Here is a 25,153-nt window from a genome sequence, read left to right as displayed (position 1 = left end):
AGCAGGTACCCATACCAAATCAATTGTACCTAGGGTGATGAAGCGGATTTGGGTAGACGACACCCTCAAATATAGCCATGAGAATTTTCAAGGCCACATCATGGCTTATACTACTTTCAGGAAAAACATTGCATGGCTGAAAACAATGGGTCAATTTGGACACAGACATAGGAGAGAAACAAAGAACCTTTGGCAGCCCAAGAGAGGCATTCGCTTGAGGGGAACCATCCAGGATTGTGTGCCAGTGGAGGGACCAGAGGCGAAAATGGCAAGAGCAATGGATGTGGCTCCAACCTTCATACAGAAGCCTGCATCCCAGCCACACATAAAGTCAAAGGGTTCTACAATCCCATGAACACACAACCTTATATCCTCCACACAGACAAAGCAAGAGGAGTTATTAGAGTTCAAGAACAGTTACAGCAAGGCATAGTACTTGAGGAGGATATCGGGCAGGGTTGGAAGGAGTTGTGTGTGGCCATTGAGGAGAGGACAATGCCTAGGGAAGAGTTCCCAAAGCTGGAAGGTTACATTTGCCCTCCAGACCTGAGGTTCCCCACTCTACTTTATACCAAAATGACGGTAAACAGCTGAGCTGCCAAATACATAACAGCACTGGAACTTTACCAGATAAATTGCTTTCAGCATCAATCCAATTTGGACATTCCATGCATTAAGCTATAGGAAATGAGTTGGATAACAGTATGTAATAGGTTTGATACAGCTATAAGGGATTCAAACAGCACTGCAGTCTCAATCCATGTTTTTGCAATAGTTCCTAGGGTTTTTATGTTTTGTTTTGTTTTGTTTTGCTGTTTGAGCCTTAATAACAATTCACCCATCAAAAACAGAGTTCCAAGATGATTATATGTTTGGTAACCAAGCTCCTTACCTTCAATTTGGTGTACAGTAGGTCTAAATACGTCCATTACTTTCAGAGCTCTGACAATTTCCCCAAAAGTAGTCTAAGCCATACTGTGAAGTGATACGTAAACATTGGAAATGACCTTGGATGTCATTTCTGAGGTTGACATCTACCCATGTTTCCTCTGTCACCCTATGCACATGAGTGCCTTCTTTTAACGTGGCAATGCAAAGTAACACATTTTGTTTGTTGGTTGCATTACTGTTTAGAGTTTACCTCCACCCATTTGAAAAGTATTCTAGAAGAGCTTGAGTGTCCAGAGATACCTTGGTCAGAAAACAAGACAGGTAGAAGGGATGGCTGTGGTGGTTGCAGATAGGGGAAAGAACAGTGTAGGGAAGAGACTTTATCGGATAAATAAGGGACTCAGACACCTGCAGGCCATCCCATTCTACAGATTCATGGTGGACTAACTACTGTGCCCTCTGGTGTGTTGGCGCTGTTGGTGAAAGGCAGGTTGGTTTACAATAAACTCTCATGCTCTGCAGCACCAAACAAGACTAGAGGGATGATAGTAGCTGTGGTTAATAAAAGTATGATTTTGCTCACCAGAAAATCACTTTGTCCTAAGTTCAGGTTATGAGGTTCAGGCCATAACTGAAGAAAAATAATGGCTGCTATCACTGTACTACCCAGCCTGCTTGCTCAGTGGCTTCCCTGACTGAGCTATTCTTGGATATGATGTTGGATATTAGGAGGGATATTATTATTATTATTATTATTATTATTATTATTATTATTATTATTATTTCTTATCATCATCAACCTTCGACTTTGGGTTGAATACATATTCTACAAACAAATGGAACAACTAATCAGAATTCTTTGATTTAGACTGAATTCCTAAACGATTTAACAAAAGAGTAAGCCCTACTGCACAGTGGGATATACTTCTGCATAAATATGCATATAATTGTGCTGTTAACATTTCATTTAACATTTTGCCAGGGATTTACTATTACCTTAGTAGCACTGGGTATGCTCAATATGAATACTCATGTGTAGCCACATGAAAGTATACCTGCAACTGAAAGTCTATAGGCATTTAATTAAAATGGTTAACTAGCACTCCTTATGCTACATCTTCCCAGCAGTGGGCACTACATCAATAGCTAGTAGCTCTAGAAAACTGGGACATGATTCATTGCCCTCTTATACGGAAGCTGAATCAATTTAATCACCAGTTTTGATTATACTTCATAGGCAGAATGCTTGCAAAATGATTTATAAACTCAAAATAATATAAATTTATTTCAGAGCATGCTGATACAAAACTGAAAGTAAATGAAGCAATTGCAAAAAAAATTAATGCTAAATGTCAGCTTTAAAAATAAACATAAAGTACCTTCACAAAAGCAAGTTTTTAAATGAAACATTCGAAAGCACGGAAACACAAGATTCGAGTTGCAAATGTGGAACTTGTATAAAGTTAAATGTACAGAGCACACATTTAACCTGAAAAGAAAATCCAGTGACAGGAAAAAGAGTATAAGAGGATGCTTCAAAGCAAGGTTATTTTCCTTTACGCACAAGAAGTATCACTGGTGACTTACCCAATATAGCACATCAGTCCATCCTTCCATTGTTATACACTGGAACACAGTTAACATCGCATAGCCAAAATTATCAAAGTTGGTTATGCCTCCATTTGGTCCAGGCCAGCCACCCTTACATTCAGTGCCATTCATGGGACACTGACGTCCACTCCCTGAGAATGCACAAGGTGCAGGATCCTCTTCAGCTAATATATCTAAAAATGGATCAAAAACATTTCAGGGTAGGAAGTTCTCAACATCCGGCTTGGAAAAAGCAGACCGGTTTTGAAATGGAGTCAGAAAGCAGCTGAGTTCAGAGATTTTATACACACACACACACACACACACACACACACATGGCTTAGTTTCTGCTGAAAGAAATTAGCAGAAAAATAACTGTAGAAAAGCTTGTGACATATTAATGAGCAAACTAGGAACACCAGTGCAGACAATAACTGATCATAAAACGTGTGCAGACCACACTGATTCCTTCTCAGTACTATACTCAAAACTGTGCCTGGATACAACCTTGGCCTATTTTAAATCTGCACTATGTAGATTCCTGGTGGAAACTCACTTTATTAAGGCAACATCACACACTTTTGTATACATTATCACACTGCTCTACAGTAGTGACACTCTATATCTATGTCAGTAACAGAGGAGGCTCGTCCATTAGGGTGAAGGAGGCACTGCCCAACCAACTTCAGTCTGCTCCTATATTTCTTCTAATTTACAACCAGTCCAGTGGGTGACAACTGGCTGTCAGCTTACCCCTCCTTAGTCTAAGCATTGGCCTCGTAGAACACAGCAAGTAGGGGGCAGAGACAAAACTAGAAGTAGTTGTTCCTGCTTCCATTGGCCCTGACTCCACCTGCCACTGGCTCTGGCTCCACCTACTGTTAGTCTCCTGGACTTCTGTCCTACCTATCTCAATAGGCAAACACCATCAATGGACTGTAGTCCTTACTTTTCCACAGTTAGAAGAACTAACCAAACAAACATCTGTTCAGTGAAATTGTGAATGATGTGGTGATCTGCTCTAGAGTTAGTTGAAACAAAAGTATATCATGTGTCAGACAGAGCCTGTGGAATGAAAAGTAGATTCCCAGATCTTACTCCTCTTCCACTGCAACTAGCAACCTTGATAAACTGTATTTTTGACTACTAGCATTCATATTTAGGATGCCCTGTAGCATCTCTAGATGTCCAGTGTCTCTATTAATCATCTCAATATTGCTTCGTTCTTTTAGTAACAGGGAGCTGCATCAGTCTTATGTGTGGATTAACTTCCAGTCGAACTGCCAATGGTTTTAACATGAGCTTATTTTAATAAAGTAGTAGCTTCCCTGTACTTCAATCTGAGGTTGACAATGTGTTTGCAAACTGCAATAAAAAAGGAAACAGGCACTGAACACTTCTACTTAGGACATGTGAGGTAGGAAGCCCTCATATATCTCTTCCAAAGAAAGATCCCAACAGTCCACCTTGTGTGTTGCAGCAAGCCACAAGTGTCCCTGCTTCTGGGTATTGTCCAAACTAGCCCTGACTACTCTCACTTCTGAATCCTCAATGTGAAGAAGATCAAGGTTAACAATATTTTAAACATTCAGGGGTGTTGTTGTTTTTCAAGCCATGGATTTAAGGTACAACAGTTCTGTTCCGAGTTATAAATATCAGCTTCTTTACTCACCTGAATCATCAAAGAAACATGATTTGTGCATTTTTCCAATAAAAAGTTCCAATCCTATAATAGCATAGATTATGATTACAAATAATACCAAAAGGGCAATATGGAGCAAAGGGACCATGGCTTTTATAATGGAGTTCAGGACAACCTGTAAACCTGTGAAGCACAAAAAGCACACAGAGAGATATTGATACTATTTTGTATAGTCACATAACTAGAAGCAACCCAATACAAGAGGACAAATAGAAGGCCATCTTCATAAAACCTTGGTGCCCTTAGCACAAAATCCTAGAGCAGGCATAGGCAAACTCGGCCCTCGATATACTTTGGGACTACAACTCCCGTCATCCCTGACCACTGGTCCTGTTAGCAAGGGATAATGGGAGTTGTAGTCCCAAAACATCTGGAGGGCTGAGTTTGCCCATGCCTGTCCTACAGCTACAGTCAGAAGTTTGGAGGTATTCCATTAAGAGGATTGTCAAAGCTCAGAATGTTCAGCATGAGTTCTTAAAAAAAATATGTTCTATTTCAAAAGTCTAGCAAAAATCCACCAGGCTCTTTGTATTACAAATTGACAAGCTGACCTATGTGTAAGCAATTCATAAACTATTAAACAATAGCAAACTATTTTAATATATCCCCAGTCCCTAAGTGGAATACTCAACTAGCCAAATTAGATTGAATTATTTTGGGAAACTAACACCTAACACTTAGTGGTTCTTAAATTATGGTGGAAATTTACAACACCTGGGTTGTAAATACTTGGGTGGGGAAAGACTTGCAGAGCAATCCAAACCCTGAGTGGGGTTATGCTGAGACAGAAGTGGCTCTCCAACAGGCTTCTCCTAGTAGGGATGTATCACAATTGCAGAATAGCCACTGTTGCGCCCACCAAAAGTACAGTGCACTGCAGGGTGCTGCTGGCACTGTCCTCCCCTGGGTAGGCACTGCAAGGTTCTGAAACAGGAGAGGCAGGATAGGGCCAGGTGATGGAGCTGAAGACAATCCAGGCTACTCTGCTATGCCAGCTTCAGGCTGGCACTGCCAAAAAGTAAGATTAGCTTCCTGAACACACCTTTAACCCTGGGTGGCACAAGCAGCAGAGTCTTGGTTGAAAATGTGGATCCGCATCATTCATTTCCACCCCACTGCTTCCAGCCAGGGCTTTGCATTGCTCTCTTAAAGAATACTTGGTCAAAGAGAGTATTGATCAAAAAGTACAGTCAAAAAGTACCAGCATAATTTTTAATAAGTGTACATACTAAGTGAAGATGCCCTTGAGAACAGAAAAACAAGCTTTTTAAAAAACACACACACACATTCTAATTCTCTTGTTACTTAAAAAAAAGAGAGAGGGAAGGTCAGCTCTTGCTTGTATCGAGAGAGGCGCATGTATAAAATTAGAGATATCAGTCTGTTGGCAGTGAGAGTTTTGCATCTGACCAAAAGGCTTTCTCCCCTCTCATGGCATCTTTCCTACAATAGCTTGATCCTCCATTGAAGTAATTTTGCTAAATCTGTACCAATTACCATCATTTCCATGGCAACAGATTATGGTCTAATAAACACAGCATTATGACCTTGCTTCTGGATCAAATGTTAAAAGCAAGAGATGAGAGGGAGAGAGGTTTCATTCAATCCGAAAACAACCTCAAAAAAAGAGACAGCAATGAATGGCAATGAAACAAAGGATTATATGCAAATCCACATGTCATTTGTGTTGGACTTGCTTGTTTTAGTAGTTCTTCCACTTTTAGCAGCCCAGCTTTCATTTCCCAGAGCCAGGTTTCCCAATGTAGTTGATATTTACCTCCCTGACACTCTGCATCAGGTGAATAAATGCCTATGGTTCTTTGAATTTTCTGACACATTTGTATTCTTTTTTATGTTTATTGTTTGAAAATTTGATAATAAAACACATTTTGAAAAGGGCCTGGGGAGAAAAATGTTTATGAGGTATAATGCAAAACAACAATAATAATTAAGAACTATGGCCCTCAGGAATGGACAAAAGGCAAGTGAGGAAGGAATGTCCGTCTTGAATAAGGTGATTCTACAACAAAACAGTATTCTCAGATCATCCTGTTTATAGGTATATAGGTGCTATATCTTGACTTAATTTCATTTGCATTCCTAAGAATTTGGGTTGGGGGTCAGTGGCAACTTCATAAGCTTATCAAGGAGGCAATGAAGTCAAAAATTTGGGAAAGTGTGATCTAGAGCAAATGTTTGCACAATATTTCCCTGAGGGCTCCTCCAAAGCTTATTACATGGACTCTTAAACATTAAAAGAAACTTCCTAATGTCAGGAGCTGTTCAACAGTGGATCAGACTACCTCAAGAGGAGCTGGGCTCTCATTCACTGGAGGTATTTAAGTAAAGGCCTAAGGTCCAAACTAGATGTGAAACATGCCTATTGACACCAAAAATAGTAGCCACATATCTAGTTCTCCCTATCCCTTCAGCATGTTCTAGTAGAATTTGCCATATCCTCATGTCATAGCTTGTTTCCACACATCCTAGCAGTAGGAGGAAAACAGAAAATAATCTGAGGTCAGGAACAAGTAGGTTCTACAAGGCCATTTTCAGAGACAGCTGCGTTTTTACTGTAGCATCTAGTTTGGCATTTAATTGATAGGATCAGTCCACAAAATCAATTCCTTTACCTGCTTAGTGAACGTTTATCATAGTCACACATACCATCCCAAAACTTTAGTAAACTATTTTGAGTGACATCTCAAAACAGACATTATCAAATTAATCAATAAGGAAGGCAACATCTACTATGTAGTTTCATAGACATGGGGGATCTCATCTCTTCAATTAAACAATTGCAAGAAAATAAATAAATAGATAATGACTCACTGGGCACTCCTGATACAAGCCGGAGGGGTCGCAACACACGAAAGGCTCTTAGGGCTTTTACATCAAAACCACCTGATTTCCCACTCGAATGGGCACCGTCTTCTTCTTCTTTGGTTAATTGTTCCAAAATTACACTAAACAATCTGGTAAACAAGAAATAAGAGATTTTATCATCTTTGATTTTGCAAGAAACCCAAAGTTGTTGTGCCCCCCCCCCAGGAAAATACACCGAAAAACTCCTGAATTATACAGCTGTCAATGTGAGGGGTTTGTGTTTTAAATTATAAAAGAGCAATGATACAATGGTAAAAAGCTTCTGTTGTGGTTTGATAGACTGATCAGGGTGACTCACATGCTCCACAAAGGATAGCTTTCAACACATACATATAAGACATCAGATTTCACACCATTCCTTTCTTTATTCCAGGAAGAAACTTGTTTGTGGGCTTGTGCCACAGAATATTTCACATAGCTTTATGTGCATCTTTCTTATTTAACTATTGCTCACCTCCTGTGATGTCAATGGCCTGCACAGATGCTGAAAACTTGAACTGTTCTACTTTGCTGGATGACAGGTTCAACTCATGTACCATTGGGGGGGGGGGGCGTTTCAACAGTTTCCACACAAAAGAGTAATTCAAATCATATTACTTGGAATTCGACCTGATATTTCTAGTTCTACATTTCTGCAGCATGTTCATTGGTTATCATTGCACTATTTTAGTCTTGTTCTCCCTGTTTTGCCCCTTCTGGTTAAACATTCCCAGATTAAGACTGCCAAATAACAAATATTGGGCCTATTGAGCAGGCTGATAAAGAATACTGAGGTAATTAATTTCTGTCCAACAATAATTGAGTCTGACATCTTCACATGGCTCTTTTATCAAAGTGAACAAACTCGGGGGAAATTCTGAGAGCTTTTTTATGCTTTTCTATGGCTAAGATCACATTTTCCCCACAATAAAATGCTTTGTTTCTTTAAAGAAACATTTGTGCACAAACTCTTCAGTTTCATAAGGACCACAAATACAATACCCACCTGCCCCACTTTACAGAGAAGAGTGTTCTATCTGAAGGGCTGTTAGAAGACAGGCCTCTATTTAAAGGTGTCCTCTGTTTTAAGAACAGTCAATTCAGGTGTGGTTTAAAGGTAAAGAGTCACAAGACAGGAGAGCTGAAAGGTCTTGAAGTTGCCCATCAACAGTTAGTTTGCTTACCAGGTGCTAACAAGGCATGTAGGTTACCTAGTCATAGCGTTCCCCCACTATAGTGATATTGCATTTCTACTTAAGAAGGTTATTTTCAAATTGGCAGATATACATATATACATATAAAATGGCATATGAATATTTTATGCAAATCTGTCTCCTCTTTTTGACACTGTGTAACTTGACACCCTAGACCCAAGAGAACTCAAAACAATAAAGCACAGTTGTAATGCAGTAAAAATTGAGAACAGTGAAACCACTATATAAACAAAGTTTACAAAAAACCCTACCCATAGATAACAAAGTTCAAGCTCTTGTGCTGATTGTACCTCATGGTACACACACATGATTCTCTGCAGAAACATTACTTCTGTATAGGGAAAAATTAGCATATTAAAGAGCCCTAAACTTATTAAATTTTCTGGCTGCTGACTCAGTGGGAATACAACAGCTTATTGGAATACAACAAGAGCTTACTGTATAAACATCACATTTCCAGGGGGTGTGGGGTGGGGAGTGTATGTGAGCAGAGCTATCAAGCATTTGACAACCATGTTGAAGTCTAGGAAAAGTGAAGAAGATTATTTATGACGTTACTAGTGTAGAAACAGGCATACATACAAAACGAGGCAATGTTTTCAAGCATTTTAATATATTGAAACTTTATATATTGAAACTTTAAAAATCAGACTTACCCTACAATTACTATTACAAAATCCAGTAAATTCCATCCATTTCTAACATATGCATTGGGATGTAATAATAATCCATATGCTATAATCTTCAAAAATGTTTCAACTGTAAAAATTATCAGGAAGGCATATTCTACTTGTTCCTGTAAAAGAAATGAATTAAAATGGCAATCATTAATAGGAAACCAAAGTTCTATTTTGTTTATTTAAAACATTTATGGACTGCATCTCCAGAATGCTTGATGCATGTTAACAATGATAATAATAACCAATGCAATAATATCCATGTAAATTTATATCACTATTTACTAGTCAGAGGACCAAACACAATGCTCAGCAACATAAACCCATAAACATATATTAATAAACTTAAGAGGAATTTTTAAGAGGGAGCTGGTATTTGTCTGCAGACAGCTTCCGGGTCATGTGGTCAGCATGACTAAGCCGCTTCTGGCGAACCAGAGCAGCACACAGAAATGCCATTTACCTTCCCGCCGGAGGGGTATCTATTTATCTACTTGCAGTTTTATGTGCTTTTGAACTGCTAGGTGGGCAGGAGCTGGGACCAAATGACGGGAGCTCACCCCGTCGCAGGGATTTGAACCACCGACTTTCTGACCGGAAAGCTCTAGGCTCCGTGGTTTAGACCACAGCACCACCCACATCCCTAGTGCAAGTTACTTTCTTTCTAATCCAATCAGCATGGCCAAAGGTCAGGAGGGATTATGGGAACTGTAGTCCAACAACCATGAGAAGGCCACAGGTTCCCCTGCTTGCTGTTGTAGATAGTTTGTGAAGACACAGCCCTATATTAAAACACGGTTTGCGGATAAACAAGTGCTGTGATGCAGCATACGAACAACATTGACAGCACAACACCACAAAGCCTGATATCAAGCCAGCACGGCAACACCGTAATGACAGTGTAGGAAATTGATACCTCAACACAAATATTTAGAAAACGCGTGTAAGATATTTATTTTCATTTAATTGAATTAACGTTTTTCTGCACTCTGGTCCAGTAATAGAAGTCTCCCCAGTAACAATGGCTTCCATTTACATTTCACTGGCAAAGGACACTGAACTGAAATCCTGGCATCAACTGAACCCTAACCACAAATTAATATGAGTAGAATTACTGAGTAGAATAGTGACTAGTCAAGTAAATGATTGCAACTCATTACACCAACATTGCCCCATCCTAAAACCCTCAGTTTCACATGGGGCGTTGTTGATTTTTAAAAAATGGCATGAAACATCACAGCCCATATAAAAAAATTAGTTCAGTAGCGGCAGCATAGAAGAAAGAAGACTAGACCATACATTTTCTCCTTTTCTCTCTCCCTCTCTGTGAAATCCTACACTTTTAAAGGGATTTTCACCTGAAAATGTTCCTTATGTCAAGCGTGGCATGCTACAGGCAACTTGTAAGACCCATAGCATCTCCATTAAGCATTTTGAACTAGCTCTCATTTTGTCCACAAGACACAGACTGTCAAACCACTCACACTTCCAGTCAGGAATATCTGCTCCTTACCTTAATTTACCTTCCCACTGCCCAAGAATACTTGAATACCATTGCTTTAACAGTCCATTTAGGTGAAAGATTTGGAACAGGGTTGTGGTTTTCTTGGTAGCACTTGGTACATGCATGTATGTATGTTTTGCCCCACAGGGTATAAGCAACATGAGAAGGACATCTTTAGTTGAGAAAGCAGTGCAACAGACCCATCCTCCAGCTGGGATTGAGGATCATCCAGTCTAATGGAGTGATTAGCAACTAGATTGGTATTATAATTTTTTTTTTACTTGTAAATTGCCCTGTTAACTTTTATTTGGCGCTACATAAATAGTTTAAATCATGTGTATTTAAGTGTGGGCCAATCTAGGGTGCAGCATCAGGAGAAGCAATTGCATATTCAGAGCAATGAAACATTGAGGGAAACAGTCCCCTAGGGCTATTTATGTTTGCTCTCTTTACCTCAACCTGATTCTTCTGCCAGTATAAGAATAAAGGCTGTGCTAGGGGAGAAGGATGCTCCTTGCAAATTTCCAGGAGGTAAAAGATTACAGGGATGCAAGGCATTTACCCAGGATTCATGTTTCCTTTGGAAATGAGGCACAGTGCAGACTGTGGTGTCTTTATGATATAAGGTATATTTACACACACATAGCTACAGCCTTGGATTCAAGAAGAAATCAGCCATGGCTTTCTCTCTGCCTTTCCGGCCTGCAGCCTTTTTGCATCCAGCTTCTGGCTCACACAACTCTTTGCCTCTAACCTCTCTACTCTAAACACTGGCTTTATCTGCTGAGGGAGCCCCACCCATCCAATTGCTGTCTCTCACGCTTGTTCCTTTGTTTGCTTACTGGCCCATCACTAAGGAGATCAACTCAACAGAGGAAGCTAGTCTGGCTTAATTAGCACTTAACACTTGCTGGATCCAGAAATTTAGAAAGGTCTAGCACCCTCAAACTCATAACAATTGTTAAGTTGTGGGCGAACATAGCAGACGACACAGCGATTTCTCCAGAGCAGCTCTTTATTTGTAAGCTGGACAGACTGAACAGCAAACAGCTCAGCCGGCCTGCTTTTATAGGCAGCCGGCTGTCAACATTGTAGCAACAACAACCCAGGGTTTCCCGCCTAAAATAACTGACGTGGACCTGAGTGAAAACTATCTACAGTATCCCCCTGCTGGTCAGGGGTGAGAACTTCAGTACATAACAACAATACAGAGGAAACTATGTCATAAATTACATATGAATAAGAAGTGGTTAATTGCTGGTATAGCACTTGTGTCATATGACGTTTTCAGAAACACAATACTTCTCAGCAGAAGTGGTTCACACCATCAGCTATGAATAATGACATCACGAAGGCACCTGTGTCTCCTCAACACAAAGAGCAATATTTCATCTCTACTACCAAACATTCGAGCTCCAGGGCCACAAAGAGGCAACCAATATTGCAGCAATCAAATATTTTCAGCGGGCTAGGAATTCAGTACATGCCACCAACAAATTAGTATATTAGAAGTTCTTGAGGCCTCACAAAACACACACCAGCTTTTTTTGATCCCCCAGAGTTCCTGTAACAATCCAAAAGAAGAGACGCCACTGACCCTAATCTATGGAGTAAATATTGTTATTCTAGTGCCTATATACTGCTATTTAATAATTTGTCACAAGATATTAAAACCTCATTTTCATAGCAGAGGGATGGGCTTCCTTCCTTCTTATAAGTAAATCAGCTTAGCAGAAACTGAGTCCTCAGTAAGAAATCTTTTCCCCCCAGGCAGATGGTGCACATTAGTCATCATTTATCTTTGTATTTTCAACATCTTCAAAGAAAATATGCAAAGCTGTGACTACATGAAGTAAGCACTGAAAGTGTGTTAAGAAGTTTCACAAAAATGGTTTTGAAATAAAATATGGATAGCTTGCAAAAAAATATTTAAATTATAATGTTATACATTAAGGGTCCTCTCCCTCTAAATTTATCTGCTGCAAGGACATCTTAGAGCTGGATTAATTTGCTACATTTTTTAAGTTCAACAACTTCATTCATAAAGTACTAATTTTCCAAATCCATGAATGAAGATGGGAAATCCTTAAGAGGAGTAATTCGTCTAAGGGAAAAAGTCAGCCTCCTAAACTTACTTATCCCAATGGGTGCAAAAGAGTATGCATGAGAATGTGCTTGTGGTATATTTTATTTTTATGATTAATATTTTTAAAAACCCATAGCTTTAAAGCAGACCAGTGAGGCTCAACAAAGTATAGCAATACTGGAATTGTCTACAATTGCAATGATTAAAGTTACATCACCTATCACTTAATGTTTAAGTCAGTGGTGTGTGCTGGATTTGCACGCAATATTCCTTCTTACAAAATATTCTCCCACTTACTTGGATAAATTGGATAACTCGCTCTTCTGGGTGGTACAAGCATTCCACCCAGGGCCAGACAGGGTAGTGATAGACCTATCTGTGGTCTACTGTGACCAATTTGCAAAACATTTCCATCTGCTCTGACGGATATTAAGCAGAGGGACATTTCTGCACAATTATTACTGAATTTGTCACTGTGTATCAGAACAAAAGGCATATTAACTGGCAATCTACTCACTCTTGACAAATGAGACAACCTGCCTATGAATTTCTGCTGTCAAAGGACAGTTTGAAATTGTTTGTTCTAAAATGGCTCTCATCCTGAGTTGTATAATTATTATACTTGTTCACTGTTTTAAAAATTACTAAATGCTTTGCTTAAAATTTCACCTAATCCAGGTGTTCGCTTAATACCTTTTATAAAAATGCTGTGTTTCTTAATAAAAAAATCACTGCGTTCAGATGATCGTATAGTGATTAAAAATATATTTGTAAATTGCTGTAACCCACCCGGGGAGGAGGATGGGTACAAAATAACTACATCAAGAAGAAGAAGAAGAAGAACAGACATAAGAACTTGAGAAGAACCTGTTGGATCAGCCCAATGGCCCAACAATATTTCCTGAACAAATTCCTACACAACCTTAAAGCTATTTCCAATTTTAAGAAATATTCTCCCCCAAATAATAATTCATAAAATCACTGTATCACATTACCTCAGGAAAAATAAAAGTTGTGGGTTATACCTGGCCTTTTGCCCTGGCCTATGTAGCCCTGTGCAACTCACCCACAAGCCACTCTCTTCAGGTAAAGTAGAAATCTTCCTAATGCACAGGCAAGCTGCACAACCAGTTACAACACTGGCTGCCATTTTGAAATTACGAATAGTTCTCTACTTGAGCTTCACAGGGTGCCCCTAAATATGTACCAAGCTTTGTGCTTTTAGCATAGTATTGCAACTTCTTTTTTTGTTAAACCGGTGTTAATAACATAAAAAGAGCCTGCTAGATCAGGCCAATTGCTAACCAGCATCCAGCATACCGTGCAAAATTCCTCAGATGAAAATCCTCAACTCCTCATTTTTGTCCCCTGCCCCGCAGAGCATTTCCACCATCACTACACCAACTAGACATAGCAAACACACACCCCCCACCGCCCTGAGAAAACCCCTTAATCACAATTTTATTTTTATTCTGCAGTAGATTTACAAAAAGAAAAAAATCATATACACACCAATAAATAAATTTGAGAAATAAATAAATCCATGAGACATGGATACACTCCATTCCCCCTTTCTTCCTGCCAAAGGCGTTCCTGTCCTCTGCCTGCACCTCAAAGCCAATGCATCATGTGGGGCTGGATCTTGGCGGCAGCAGCCTCTCCTCCTCATCGCCCATTCCCCAGCAGTCGCTGCAAGATGCCCAAGGGAGGAGGCTGGCAGCAGCAGCCAAGGAGAGGCAATGGGATGCTCTCCTCCAGTGGCCACTGCCACTGTTTCTCAGGACAAGTGCCAGCTCATCCTCCTCCCTGAGCTCAGAGGCAGTGGCACTGGTGGGTGAAATAAGGACATTCCAGAACCAAATCAGAAGCTGGGGTGGCTTTTGTAATTCTGGGACTGTCCCTGGAATATAGGGGCACTTGGGGGGGGGGTATGCATCCTGTTATCACAGTGGCCATCCAGATGCCTGCTGGAAATCAGCAAGCGGGCCCTCAGCACAAGAGCATTTTCTCCTCCTGCTGCTTCCAGCAACTGGTATTCAGAAACCAACTGTCTGTGACCATGGAGGCAGAACACTGTACTATAGCAGGTGGGGAGCTAGAGGCTTTCCGGGACAGAAACAGAGAGTGTGCCCTGCTTTAGTGAGACACGTTAAGTGTGCCACATATTGTGATGCATGTTTAAAAGTTGAAAGAAAGTTGAAAGAAAGGAAGATGTAAGGTCTCCACCAACCCTTTCTCAAGGAGTTTTACCACACATTGTGCTTTCTCTATCCAAGGTATCCTCAGTTTTAATTTATGAAGGTCTGAGGTTAGAAATATATACATATTACCACTGTAAAAACGGTTATTTTCCTTGTCCTTTTATTATATAATCTTTTGAAAGCTGACTCGGTGTTACTTGGTATGCATGTTCTAAAGAGAATGGAGCCCTCCGTTTTCATTCTGTAAGGTGCTGGCAGTTCTACAAAGGTTATTTTTAAAGATGCAGGGAGTTTACAACTTCCTGTAATAGGATTTGGCATCAGAATACAATAGGTTTATATGAAGCTTTAGTAGAGGCAGTGGAAAGAGACAGCACTAACCCTACTTAATATGGATTTGTTTAGCCATACATCGACGAAAGAAAAGATACAGGGTTTGTAGTACAGTACTTATCTTTGTTGCATTTTGGCTTCAGTGTTTATGATATGTGTGTGCACCACTTCCTTCTAATAGTGAACAGAGCTTGGAAGTGTTGAAATGATTTTATCTTTTAAAAAAGAGAAAAAAAAGAGCCACAGTGAAACAAGGAAGGTATTAGGATTCTATGTGGAGGGGTCCAAATTTTTCAGATATACAAAAGCTAATTTAGGGTGGGGAAACTAAAGAACAACTCCCCCCCCGCCCCCCAAAAAACCAGCCCAATGAGGACAATGTTCAGTAGCCACAGAATGCTATAGGTTTGTTCTGGAGAAGGAACAGAAAAACAAGGGGAAAGGGGTGACAGAAACAGTGAGCATTCCCTGCTGCAACATTTTGTTGCAGGTCCCAGATCCCATCCCACATGGGTGTCCAGGCCCACCAACTGAGGATAACACTTAATGCATCCGAAGAAATGGGTTCCAGTATACAAAACCTTTTCTCACAATATATATGTTCGTTCTTGAGGAACTAGACATCAAGAAGCTTAGTTTGGTCAGAATCAAGTATAAACTCCCCGAACTAACATTAAATACATTACATCTGGTAAATTAGCCACCATAGCTACATATGGATGATTATCTATATAACAAAAACAAAGTTGGCTTTTCCACACCCAGAGTATGGCGTATTCTCAGGGCCCATAATAACAGAACTTCCTGCAGAGACAATCAATGATCAATTCCTTTCCCTGTTAGAACAATTGACACCTTAGAATGAACCGCTGATATCCCATACAAATATCTTAATACATAAGACTGGCATATTTAAACAAAGACAACATGATTTATATTGTGCAAGCTGCTCCTCTTCTATTTAATTTTTTTTACTGCTGTTAGCCCATATAAATATAACTAATCACTACACATCACAATTCTCCGGATGCGCCAAAAGCATAAAATAAAATAAAAATCACCCAGAGTGAACTCAGACTTTAGTCAGTTGTGGTTGTGTGTTCTTAAAAAAAAAAAAAAAAAAAAAAGCTTTCCTTTCTGTTTTTGCTCACTACAAATCCTATTTTGAGAAATACCTTAAGGGCTCAATCTGCAAGGTACTGAGAATCTCCCCAACAGCACTGACTGTTAACAGATAACTCTTTGAGTGCTTTGTAGGATTTACTTACTTAAAGAACAACAAAATGCGTTAATTAAAGCTGCTTCTTTTTGCTTACTGCTTTTCTTTTCAAAATTAGGATATGCTGAAGGCTGTGTTTTACTTGCATTCCAATGGAATACTTAGCACAGCATGAAATAGATGGCATCTCCTTTGTAGCAGAAGTGAAAGGTTGACTTCTGCCTTGGGCATCCTTTATTCTCCACTGAAAGCTTCAAGCTAGAAACTGAAGCATAACAATTGGACCTGCAGTGAAAAGTAGTGACATTCTAACAACTGTTTCCTCCAAATGATAAATGTTGTGATAAAAGCTGTTTAGAATTAAACAGCTATGTAATTAATAGATAAATTAGGAAACACTGAAGGAAGCACCAAGAAATGCTCCACAAGGATATGGCCTGACCTCCAGGGGGAGAGTTCTTCAGAGATGCTCAGAGCTATGCCGGTGGTAGGCAAAGCTGCTGATAGGGATACTATGAAAGACAGAATATATAATGAGAGAGAGCTTGACTTGACTTTTATTTGGTTCATTTTGATGGAACCTTGTGCCATATTGTGGTATCAGCTCCCACTTAACCATCAGCGACACAGAATGCAAAATCCTACCTCCTGACCTCAAAGACTGCCAGAAGGCAAGTATTGATAAGTCACCAGTGACACTGGGGGAAACTCCCAAACCAGTAACTATCAGTCCCTCTAGAGAACATTAGTAATACAAAACTCATGTACGCCAAATTCAGCAATTTGCACCAAGCATGCCACATACACAGGATGACAATCTTTAGGCATATCTGGCAGGAAAGTTATCAACTCTTGCTTCGTGAGAAACTTTTATTTTCCCCTTCCACATCATCCCTTTCATTCCCATTTTACACACAGAATTATGAGATCCAAAATCTCATTTAAAGTTAAGGTTTTGCATGGGCTAATCAGCACAGCATGGTTCCAAGTATACACCTTCACATCACTTTTAAATAACAACAATTAGCACTCCATAGCTATCACACCTAGCGATTTGTAAGATCACTATTGTATGGTTGCCTGTTGGTTTGGAAGGTGAAGGCATAACTCCACAGGCAAAGAAATTCCAATCCTAACCTTGGAGCCTGGTCCCCTTCCATTCATCCAATTGCAGGATCACTCTAACAAGAGATGGTAACAGTATAACTCTTCCCCTATCCCTAGTTGATAACTAACATTATGCTCACCCGCTTTGTTTTCTTGTAGATTAAGGTGATTCAGGGGTGTATGGAGTGTTAGGGGAGGGGTAGTACCTCTTGTGTGCTCCTCCTGGGGTAGTTTGTCCATCTTTGGTCCCAACCCTGCACTCAGCTCTCAACTGTGGCTCCTAGAAGCTGCCAGCATGCTTTGACTGGCCTGCTAAACCAGGTGAGGGTAGCTGATGGGTCTCATACCCTCAATGACTTAGGGACTTCCCTTGCATGCAAAAACAGGCTCTGTCAGATTGAACGAACAAAACCAATAGTGGGTCCGATGGTCAAGAAAGTGGTTTCTGCACATCCTGTAGAGGGAAGTAAGGAGCAGATGGGGCTTATCAACCTGGGAAAGTAGCCCATCTAGGAGAAAGAAAAATCTTAACCCTAAACCTCCACTGCCTTGCAGGATTTGGGATATCCCCACACAAATCCGGAATGGAGTCCCTCAGATGGTTGAATGGTGCCTTGTACACCTTCTTCCAGCAAGTCACTTCCGTGCTGCTAACGCAGTGGTTTGACCACCCCCATACTCTGATGCCTCTCAAGACAAATGAATGCCAACAACAAGGTCCTTCATTTCTCTAGATATGGGGACTGTCAATATGTTAGGGACCAGTTATTTGTATGTATGCTCATAAGCCACTCCATATGAGTTACTGCATCTTTAATTTATGAATGCTTGCTTTCTTCTAATTAACAACTTCTTTTTATGTAGCCTTCTGTGAGCATACACTCTTAAGGGTATTAAGGACTAGATTAAAACAGCGCTTGACTGTTTCTCCAGGCAAAAAAATCTCACCTCTTAAGGGAACATGTCCAACAGATCTTATGTTGGGTGGGCACACACTGGTGGTTCCTAACACATTTGCAACAGATCTTATGGATGGTTTTACTCCACCCTAGGGAACAGGTCTGGTGCATAGAATGCACTGGATTTATGTGGTCTAGGAAGAACTGGAGGAGGAACAAAGCAATCACAATCTCCTTTCCAAAAAGCTCCTATGTTTGCAGTAAACTATGGTTTGGCATAATTCTAAAAGAAATTAAAATCACCGGGCCACCTGATCGAGACTGGGGCTAAGGCAGGATCTGTGTGTAAGAAAGTTAACATTATAGTCCCAATGACACCTCTCCCACCCACAAGCTACTATTTGCATCGGGAAGAAAGTTCCCATTGGCACCAATGGAACCTACCCTGCCAATTCAAACAGAAGCTTCAGGGGATAAATTTTTGTCAAGATCACAGCAGGAAGCGAATTAAGTTCCTCCTCTTCACCTATGGTAATTCCAATCCTAATTCATATAGTTTTTGAGAGAGATTGCAATGTTAAAAACCCTGTGCTTAACATTACGTGTAGTTTGGCTCTAAGAACTGCTGTCAAGTCAGGAGAAGACTGCAAATGGTGAGAACAGCTCTGTACCTCGTATGTGAGATAGTGCAAAGCCAGCCCACATACGAAAAAGAACAACACAGATAAGTTAATGGAAATAACCTGCACATGGGAAAAAAGGAATCTATGCCAGTGTTGAATATGTAAAAACTGGCAGGAACCTATTTTTCAGGATAAACTGGATAAAAACTGGATTACTGAATCAAGTCCTTAATTTGTCCTTCATTCAGAAATGTCAACTAGCAGCTCTGCAATTGCTACAGAAGTGACAATGTGTAAGATTTTTGTGTAGATGTCGTTAAAAAGAGCTGCACAGCATGCCAAAGAAATCACTGCACGAGTATAAAGGCAGGTTCCAAAAGAACAGCTGAGACTTACGTAAGTGCCTGTTTACGCTTACTTTCTAACAGAACAAAATGGAAGTTATCATCAGGATGTACAACAGTTATAAAGATTTCATGGACAAATACTGTCCAGTTAATATTACATCTGATACCAAAACACTGTGGAATCTTGTTCATCTCAGAAATCTCTGTCAAACAGCCATCTGATAACTGGAGGATGGATTTCTAATAATGTAGTTAATTACCCAAAGGACCCGTGAGCTAAGAAGCTGCAGAATCTAGTAGGCTGAGATTCTCTGGAATCCTTCCTGATTTCTGGTGTCAATTTGGTTACCTGATTTGCAGTACTATCTAACTTTCTTGCAAGAAAAAATGCAAGCAAGGGTGAACATGTTACAAGTGTCATGTTCTGTTCCAATCCCAAGGAGCGCACCGGTCGTGGTAGCAAGGCAGGTTGGTTGTTGCAGTACCACCAAGGGTTGCTCCTAGTGAGCAACTTCTTATGGAAAGAGCACGAAGTGAACAAAGCCTTTTGAGTGCCTGTCACCAGATACCTCTCCCATGATATGCCCCCTGCATTGGAGTACCAGAAACCCTTAAAAGGGACAGTCTTTGGGCCTCAAAATGAACATGTCTCCTTTCCTCCATGGTCTCCTATTTGGCATGCTGCCTCCACTGCTAGACTAGCAAGTTGGCGTGGGATACAATCAGTTCCTTGAGTGTGGAGAAAAATGCCTGTGACGGTTCCAGCTCTGGTTCTACAGAACCTGAATGCTGTGGCATCTGGGTCAGTGCATTCCTGACTTCCAGCTTAGGTACACCACCATCCACAGTCCAGAAACATCAAACCTATAGCCAGGAACCTGGTCCAGCTCTTCAGATGATGGCACTGCAGGCTCTGATGATGTCCTAGTCACTGATGGACTCTGGGCATTATTGCACGTGCAAAGTTAAGCATGGGGCAGAGAAGCGGATAGAGATAAGCTTTTCTCCTTCTGTCATAACATTACAACCCAGGACCATTCAATGAAGTTGAAGGATGGGAGATTCAGGATAGACAAAAGGAGTAGATCTTCACACAGTGCATAGTTAAACTATGCAATTCACCACCACAAAATGTGGTCCACCAACCTGGACAGCTTTAAAAGGGGATTAGACAAATGCATCATCCATCAATTAGTCATCAATCCATCATTAGTCATGAAAGCTATACAGTTCCTCCAGGTTCAGAGGCATCAGGCATACCGTCTGCCAGAGGAAACAAGCAGGGGAGTGTTGCTGGACTCAAGTCCTGCTTTGAGGCTTATCTTCTTGTAGGCCACTGGAGGAAACAGGATGTTGGATTAAGTGGGTTTTTGGTCTGATCCCACAAGACTCTTCTTATATTTATGTGAAATGTGAGACAGTGCACATGGCTCTGGAAACCCACTGCTTCTGCGTGCGATGAAGGCTTTTGAATTCCCAGATTCTGGTTTTGTTGTTGTTATTTTACTGCAGTTGTTGCAATATCAAAGCAGCAAGCTCCCAGTGAGGTGTGTCATAACTAATGCAACAAAATTAAGTTCATTATAATTGAAAATAATTCATGCTGTCATATTTACTGTAACAAGGGGTCACATCTCTAGGGCTATAGAAGCTGCTCACATTAATTGTAACTGACACCTACTTCCTTCTTCAGGAATAGTCAGCCACACTACATAGCTCACTCCAGATTCTTTTAATATAATGAAAAATGTAAACAATGAATATGAATAGGAGGGAAATTAAAATTTGGATTAAAATATGTACAAGTTTCAAACATATACTATACCTACAGAATCACAGAACTGTAGAGTTGGAAGGGACCCTGAGGGTCATCTGGGCCAGCTCCCTGCAATGCGGGAATCTCAACTAAATCATACATGACAGATGGCTATCCAATCTCTGCTTAAAAACCTCCAAGGAAGGAGAGTCTACCATCTCTCCTGGAAGTCTGTTCCACTGTTGAACAGCTCTTCCTGTCAGAAAATTCTTCCTGATGTATAGTTGGAATCTCCTTTCTTGTAACTTGAAGCCATTGGTTCAAGTTCTCCCCTCTGGAGCAGCAGAAAACAAGCTTGTTCCATGTGGTACAGCCCTTTAGATATTTGAAGGTGGCTATCATATCACCGCCTCTTTTCCAGGCTAAACATCTTGTCAACATCCTTGTTAAATTGTGATGCCCAGAACTGGACACAGTACTTCAGGTGTGGTCTGACAAAAGCAGAATAGAATGGTACTATTCAAACTATTGCTTTGCGCTGGTACTATCAGTAAGTTCTATAGCAGGGAAGAGAAAGAAATGGAACTATTAGTAACTAAGTTAACAATAGATTAAAACCCCTGTAGCAAAAACAGAGAGATTGCAATGTATTTGATGTTCCTTTTCATTTCAGATTCACTTCCCTTTCTTGAATCCTGTCTCACCCTCCTGGAAAAGAATAGTGCAATAAATACCTTGAGAATCAGAGTGACAGGTCATCTAGTCCTAAGGCAGCTTCTGGAAATTTTACTGGAAATTGTAGTCATACCTTGGTTCTTGAACAGCTTAGTTGATGAACAAATCGGCTCTCGAACGCCAAAAACCCAGAAGTAAGTGTTCTGGTTTTCAAACGTTTCTCAAAAGCTGAACGTCCAACGCGGCTTCTGCTTGAGTGCAGGAAGCTCCTGCAGCCAATCGGAAGCTGCGTCTTGGTTCTCGAACAGTTTCGGGAGTCGAACAGACTTCTGGAACAGATTAAGTTCGAGAACCAAGGTACCTGTGTATTTCAGATCTGGCTATGGCAGCAATATTTGCAATAATATTTGAATTCAGAAAAAGTGGATAATTCTCTTTCGAAGAAGGACCTGTGTCAACAACAATTTGACAGCATCTGTCGAAGATTTTTGTAGTTTATATTAATAGAAAAAAATAATTTGCTAATTACCAAAATCTCAATATGGGTTCCTTTTTGGGTAATGTCCGAGAACTTAAAATTCTAACTGTGTGAGCGACTCAGAGATCTAGTGTGGTATAGTAAAGATAGGGCTGAAATCCTGACTCAGCCATGAAGCTCACTGAGTGATCTTAAGCCACTCAATGTCTCTCAATGTAGCCTTCCTCCCATGGTTGTTGTGTGAATAAAAAGAGGGAGGAAACAATCATGTATGTCACCTTGAATTCCTTTTATGGGAAAAATGGGGTATAAATATAATAGTAAATACATTTTAAAAGCCTATTGTTAATTAACCTTACAGTTAAAAATAATCAAGGCACTAAACAATGGCGCTTAGACAATAAATCAATATCAATTAAAGCAGAAGAAATTCAAGTAGTGCAAGTAATTGGGAGTTAATTCCAAAGTTGGGGCACACTTTGATGTTCAAAGGAAAATCTTATTTACTACTTCCTCACTCCCATAATGAACGTGTTGCATAAAAAGCCAAACCTGCATCCTGGTTTGGCAGGAATACGTACATAATGGTTGAGTGTTGGTATCATAAAAGAGAGAACTTAAGTGCAGAATGGCCAGTGTTAATAAGGTAAAGTATCATTTCCTGTACTTTTCTGCATTACATTTCCCTCTGAGTTTGAGACGCCTCCACCACCAACACCCCGCTACTCCCATAAGAGTGTAAACAGTCTAGGGGGGGAAACAGCGGCCAGCTAAACTCAAAGCTGATTAGGGTGAGCCATGGCCTATGAGGGAATTGGCTGACCTACTCAACGTAAGAAGACTAGGGCACAGCTGAGAAAGGGAAGCTTAGGAGGAGGAAGAAGCTGACCAAGAGTCCCATTTAGCAAACACTATCAGTTGTCCAGAGGAGAAAAGGAGAACCTAGGTGCTATCTGAGGTAAAACTGTTGGAATAAAGCCTCAGTAATATATACAGAACACCAGGAGGGCTGGAATTATACATTTAAGGCATCTATAAGAGCTTACAAAGGTGACCTATGGGTACTATCACACATATCTCTTTAAAGCTGGACTAAGCAGTATAGTCTAGTCCAGTACTAACAAATATAATAACCGCTTCAGTTTACATGAGTTCCTTCAGAAATCCTTATTCCTGAATTTGCCCGTTTCCACCCTGATAACAAAGAAGTTATTCAATGGATTGGTTCCTGTCACTACTGTACTACTCCCTGTTTAAGGGCAGCAGGCACCACTCCACACTGGTTTTCACCAGCTGGGATGGGCAGGAGTAAAGAGAGCAAGACGTGGGCCATATCATTGCAAGAGTCCCATCCACATAATCAGGTCACATAAACTGAAATCGATTCCACAAAGTATGGAAAGGCAACTGCATCGGACACCTCAACTGGTGTTGCGACAACAGTGAAATCCAAAGCACTATGGAGATGAGCACCATGCAAATTCCTCACAACATGCTGCCAAGTGCTCGCCCAGCCAACACTTGTGGTACAACCAGTTTCCAGACCACCCAAAACAACTTTGCTGAACAACTCTTTGAAGCATACATTGGAAGCAGCACGTGAAGCTGCAGTTCTTAAAAAGCACAAACACTGTGCTATGAAAATGCTTCTGGAAAAACCGGATATAGACCGAACACTTCTTTCTGCATTTGCTAATTCTATCTGTTTTGGGAGAAAGAGGAGGCATAATTAAGGAGGGCTATTGTTTACCTGTATCCTGCTCCAGTCTTTTTAAGCTTTCGTTGGTTAAAAATATCATTACAGTCACAGCATAAAAAAGGGACCATCTGGCTCTCTGAATTAAATTGTCGTGTGCTTTATTTTTTGCTTTTGTATTTGTAACTTATCTTATCCTTTATAGGGAATGGAGGGGGAAGCAAAACCGTGAGATGTCATAAAGTACTCTAAAATTAGAGAGACTTCCGAGAATCCAGGTATTGACAAAGCACATAAAGCCTTCAATCTGGTGCCCTCTTGCTTAAAAGACATGGGCCACAATCTTATGCATGCTGATGGCTGTATTTTGGCTGAGTGTGTGGATATGTGGTGCTGTCCTTGGGTGAGAACATGGCATAGCTGAGGGAGAAGTTAAAATAAGTGTGGGGAATATCAAGCCCAGCTCAGTAGCGTAGCCGGGGGTGGCCACTTACCTTTGGGGGTGGCATGCTGGAACCCAAGGTGGCATGCAAGCCCAGGCACCCCAGAGCCCAGCACACCGCTCCCAAAAGCAGTGCGGCCCAGGCCTGGGCTCACAGCATGCCAAACTGCTGCATCCCCCACCCCCAGCTGCCAGAGGGCGGCCAAGAAGGATGCAACCGACCCCACAAGCGGCACTGGGCCTGCAGCTGGAGGGCCCCTGTGAGTGACGCAGCAGCTTGAGCACCCTGCAGGCCCCACACTACCCAAAAAAGCAGTCCTGGGTGGCATCTGGTCCCGCCACCTCCCCCTCAGTAGTGTGGTTTTTTGTTTGTTATCAGAGATTTTCTAAGCATTGTAGAGAGTGGGGGAGTGTGATTGTAGGTGAATGTAAGGACATATGAAGAGCCAATGGCCCATTTAAGTGCAGCATCCTGTTCTCACAGTAGCCAACCAGATGCCTGTGATCCCAGTGGTTTCCAGCAATTAGTATTCAGAAGAACTGCTGCCTCCAACTATGGAGCCAGAGCATAGCCATCGTGGCTAGTAGTCGTCAATAGCTCTCTCCTCCTCCTAATCCTCTTTAGGTTGGTGGCCATCACTGCATCTTTGGGGAGCAAGTTCCATAGTTTAACTATGTGCTGCATGAAGAAATACTTTATTTTATCAGTCCTGAATCTTCCAGCATTCAGTTTCCACAAGTTCTAGTGCAGGCTTCCCCAACCTCAGCCCTCCAGATGTTTTTGGCCTACAACTCTCATGATCCCTAGCTAGCAGGACAAGTGGTCAGGGATGCTGGGAATTGTAGTT

The 25,153-nt window shown here is 40.8% G+C and overlaps 1 protein-coding gene across 22 annotated transcripts in view; it reads right to left on the bottom strand.

The window, feature by feature from the left end:
• The window catches only part of CACNA1D (calcium voltage-gated channel subunit alpha1 D), a 185,439-nt gene that overhangs the window by 113,325 nt on the left and 46,961 nt on the right, over window positions 1-25,153 (bottom strand). For 20 of the 22 annotated variants that reach the window (XM_053377825.1, XM_053377807.1, XM_053377830.1 and 17 more), the window contains exons 4-7: window positions 8,919-9,058; window positions 7,016-7,158; window positions 4,154-4,306; window positions 2,479-2,675 (exon numbers count right to left, since the gene is read on the bottom strand). In XM_053377825.1, the coding sequence (XP_053233800.1) occupies window positions 2,479-2,675; window positions 4,154-4,306; window positions 7,016-7,158; window positions 8,919-9,058 (633 nt within the window). Of the gene's footprint in view, window positions 1-2,478; window positions 2,676-4,153; window positions 4,307-7,015; window positions 7,159-7,523; window positions 7,626-8,918; window positions 9,059-25,153 lie in introns of those variants that run through there. The other 2 variants (XM_053377826.1, XM_053377827.1) reach the window with 2 other exon arrangements.

Source organism: Podarcis raffonei, chromosome 2 (assembly GCF_027172205.1).
Source record: "Podarcis raffonei isolate rPodRaf1 chromosome 2, rPodRaf1.pri, whole genome shotgun sequence".
NCBI lineage: Eukaryota > Metazoa > Chordata > Lepidosauria > Squamata > Lacertidae > Podarcis > Podarcis raffonei.
The sequence above is the reverse complement of the archived record's forward strand: the minus strand, read 5'-3'. Positions and strand labels throughout refer to the sequence as shown.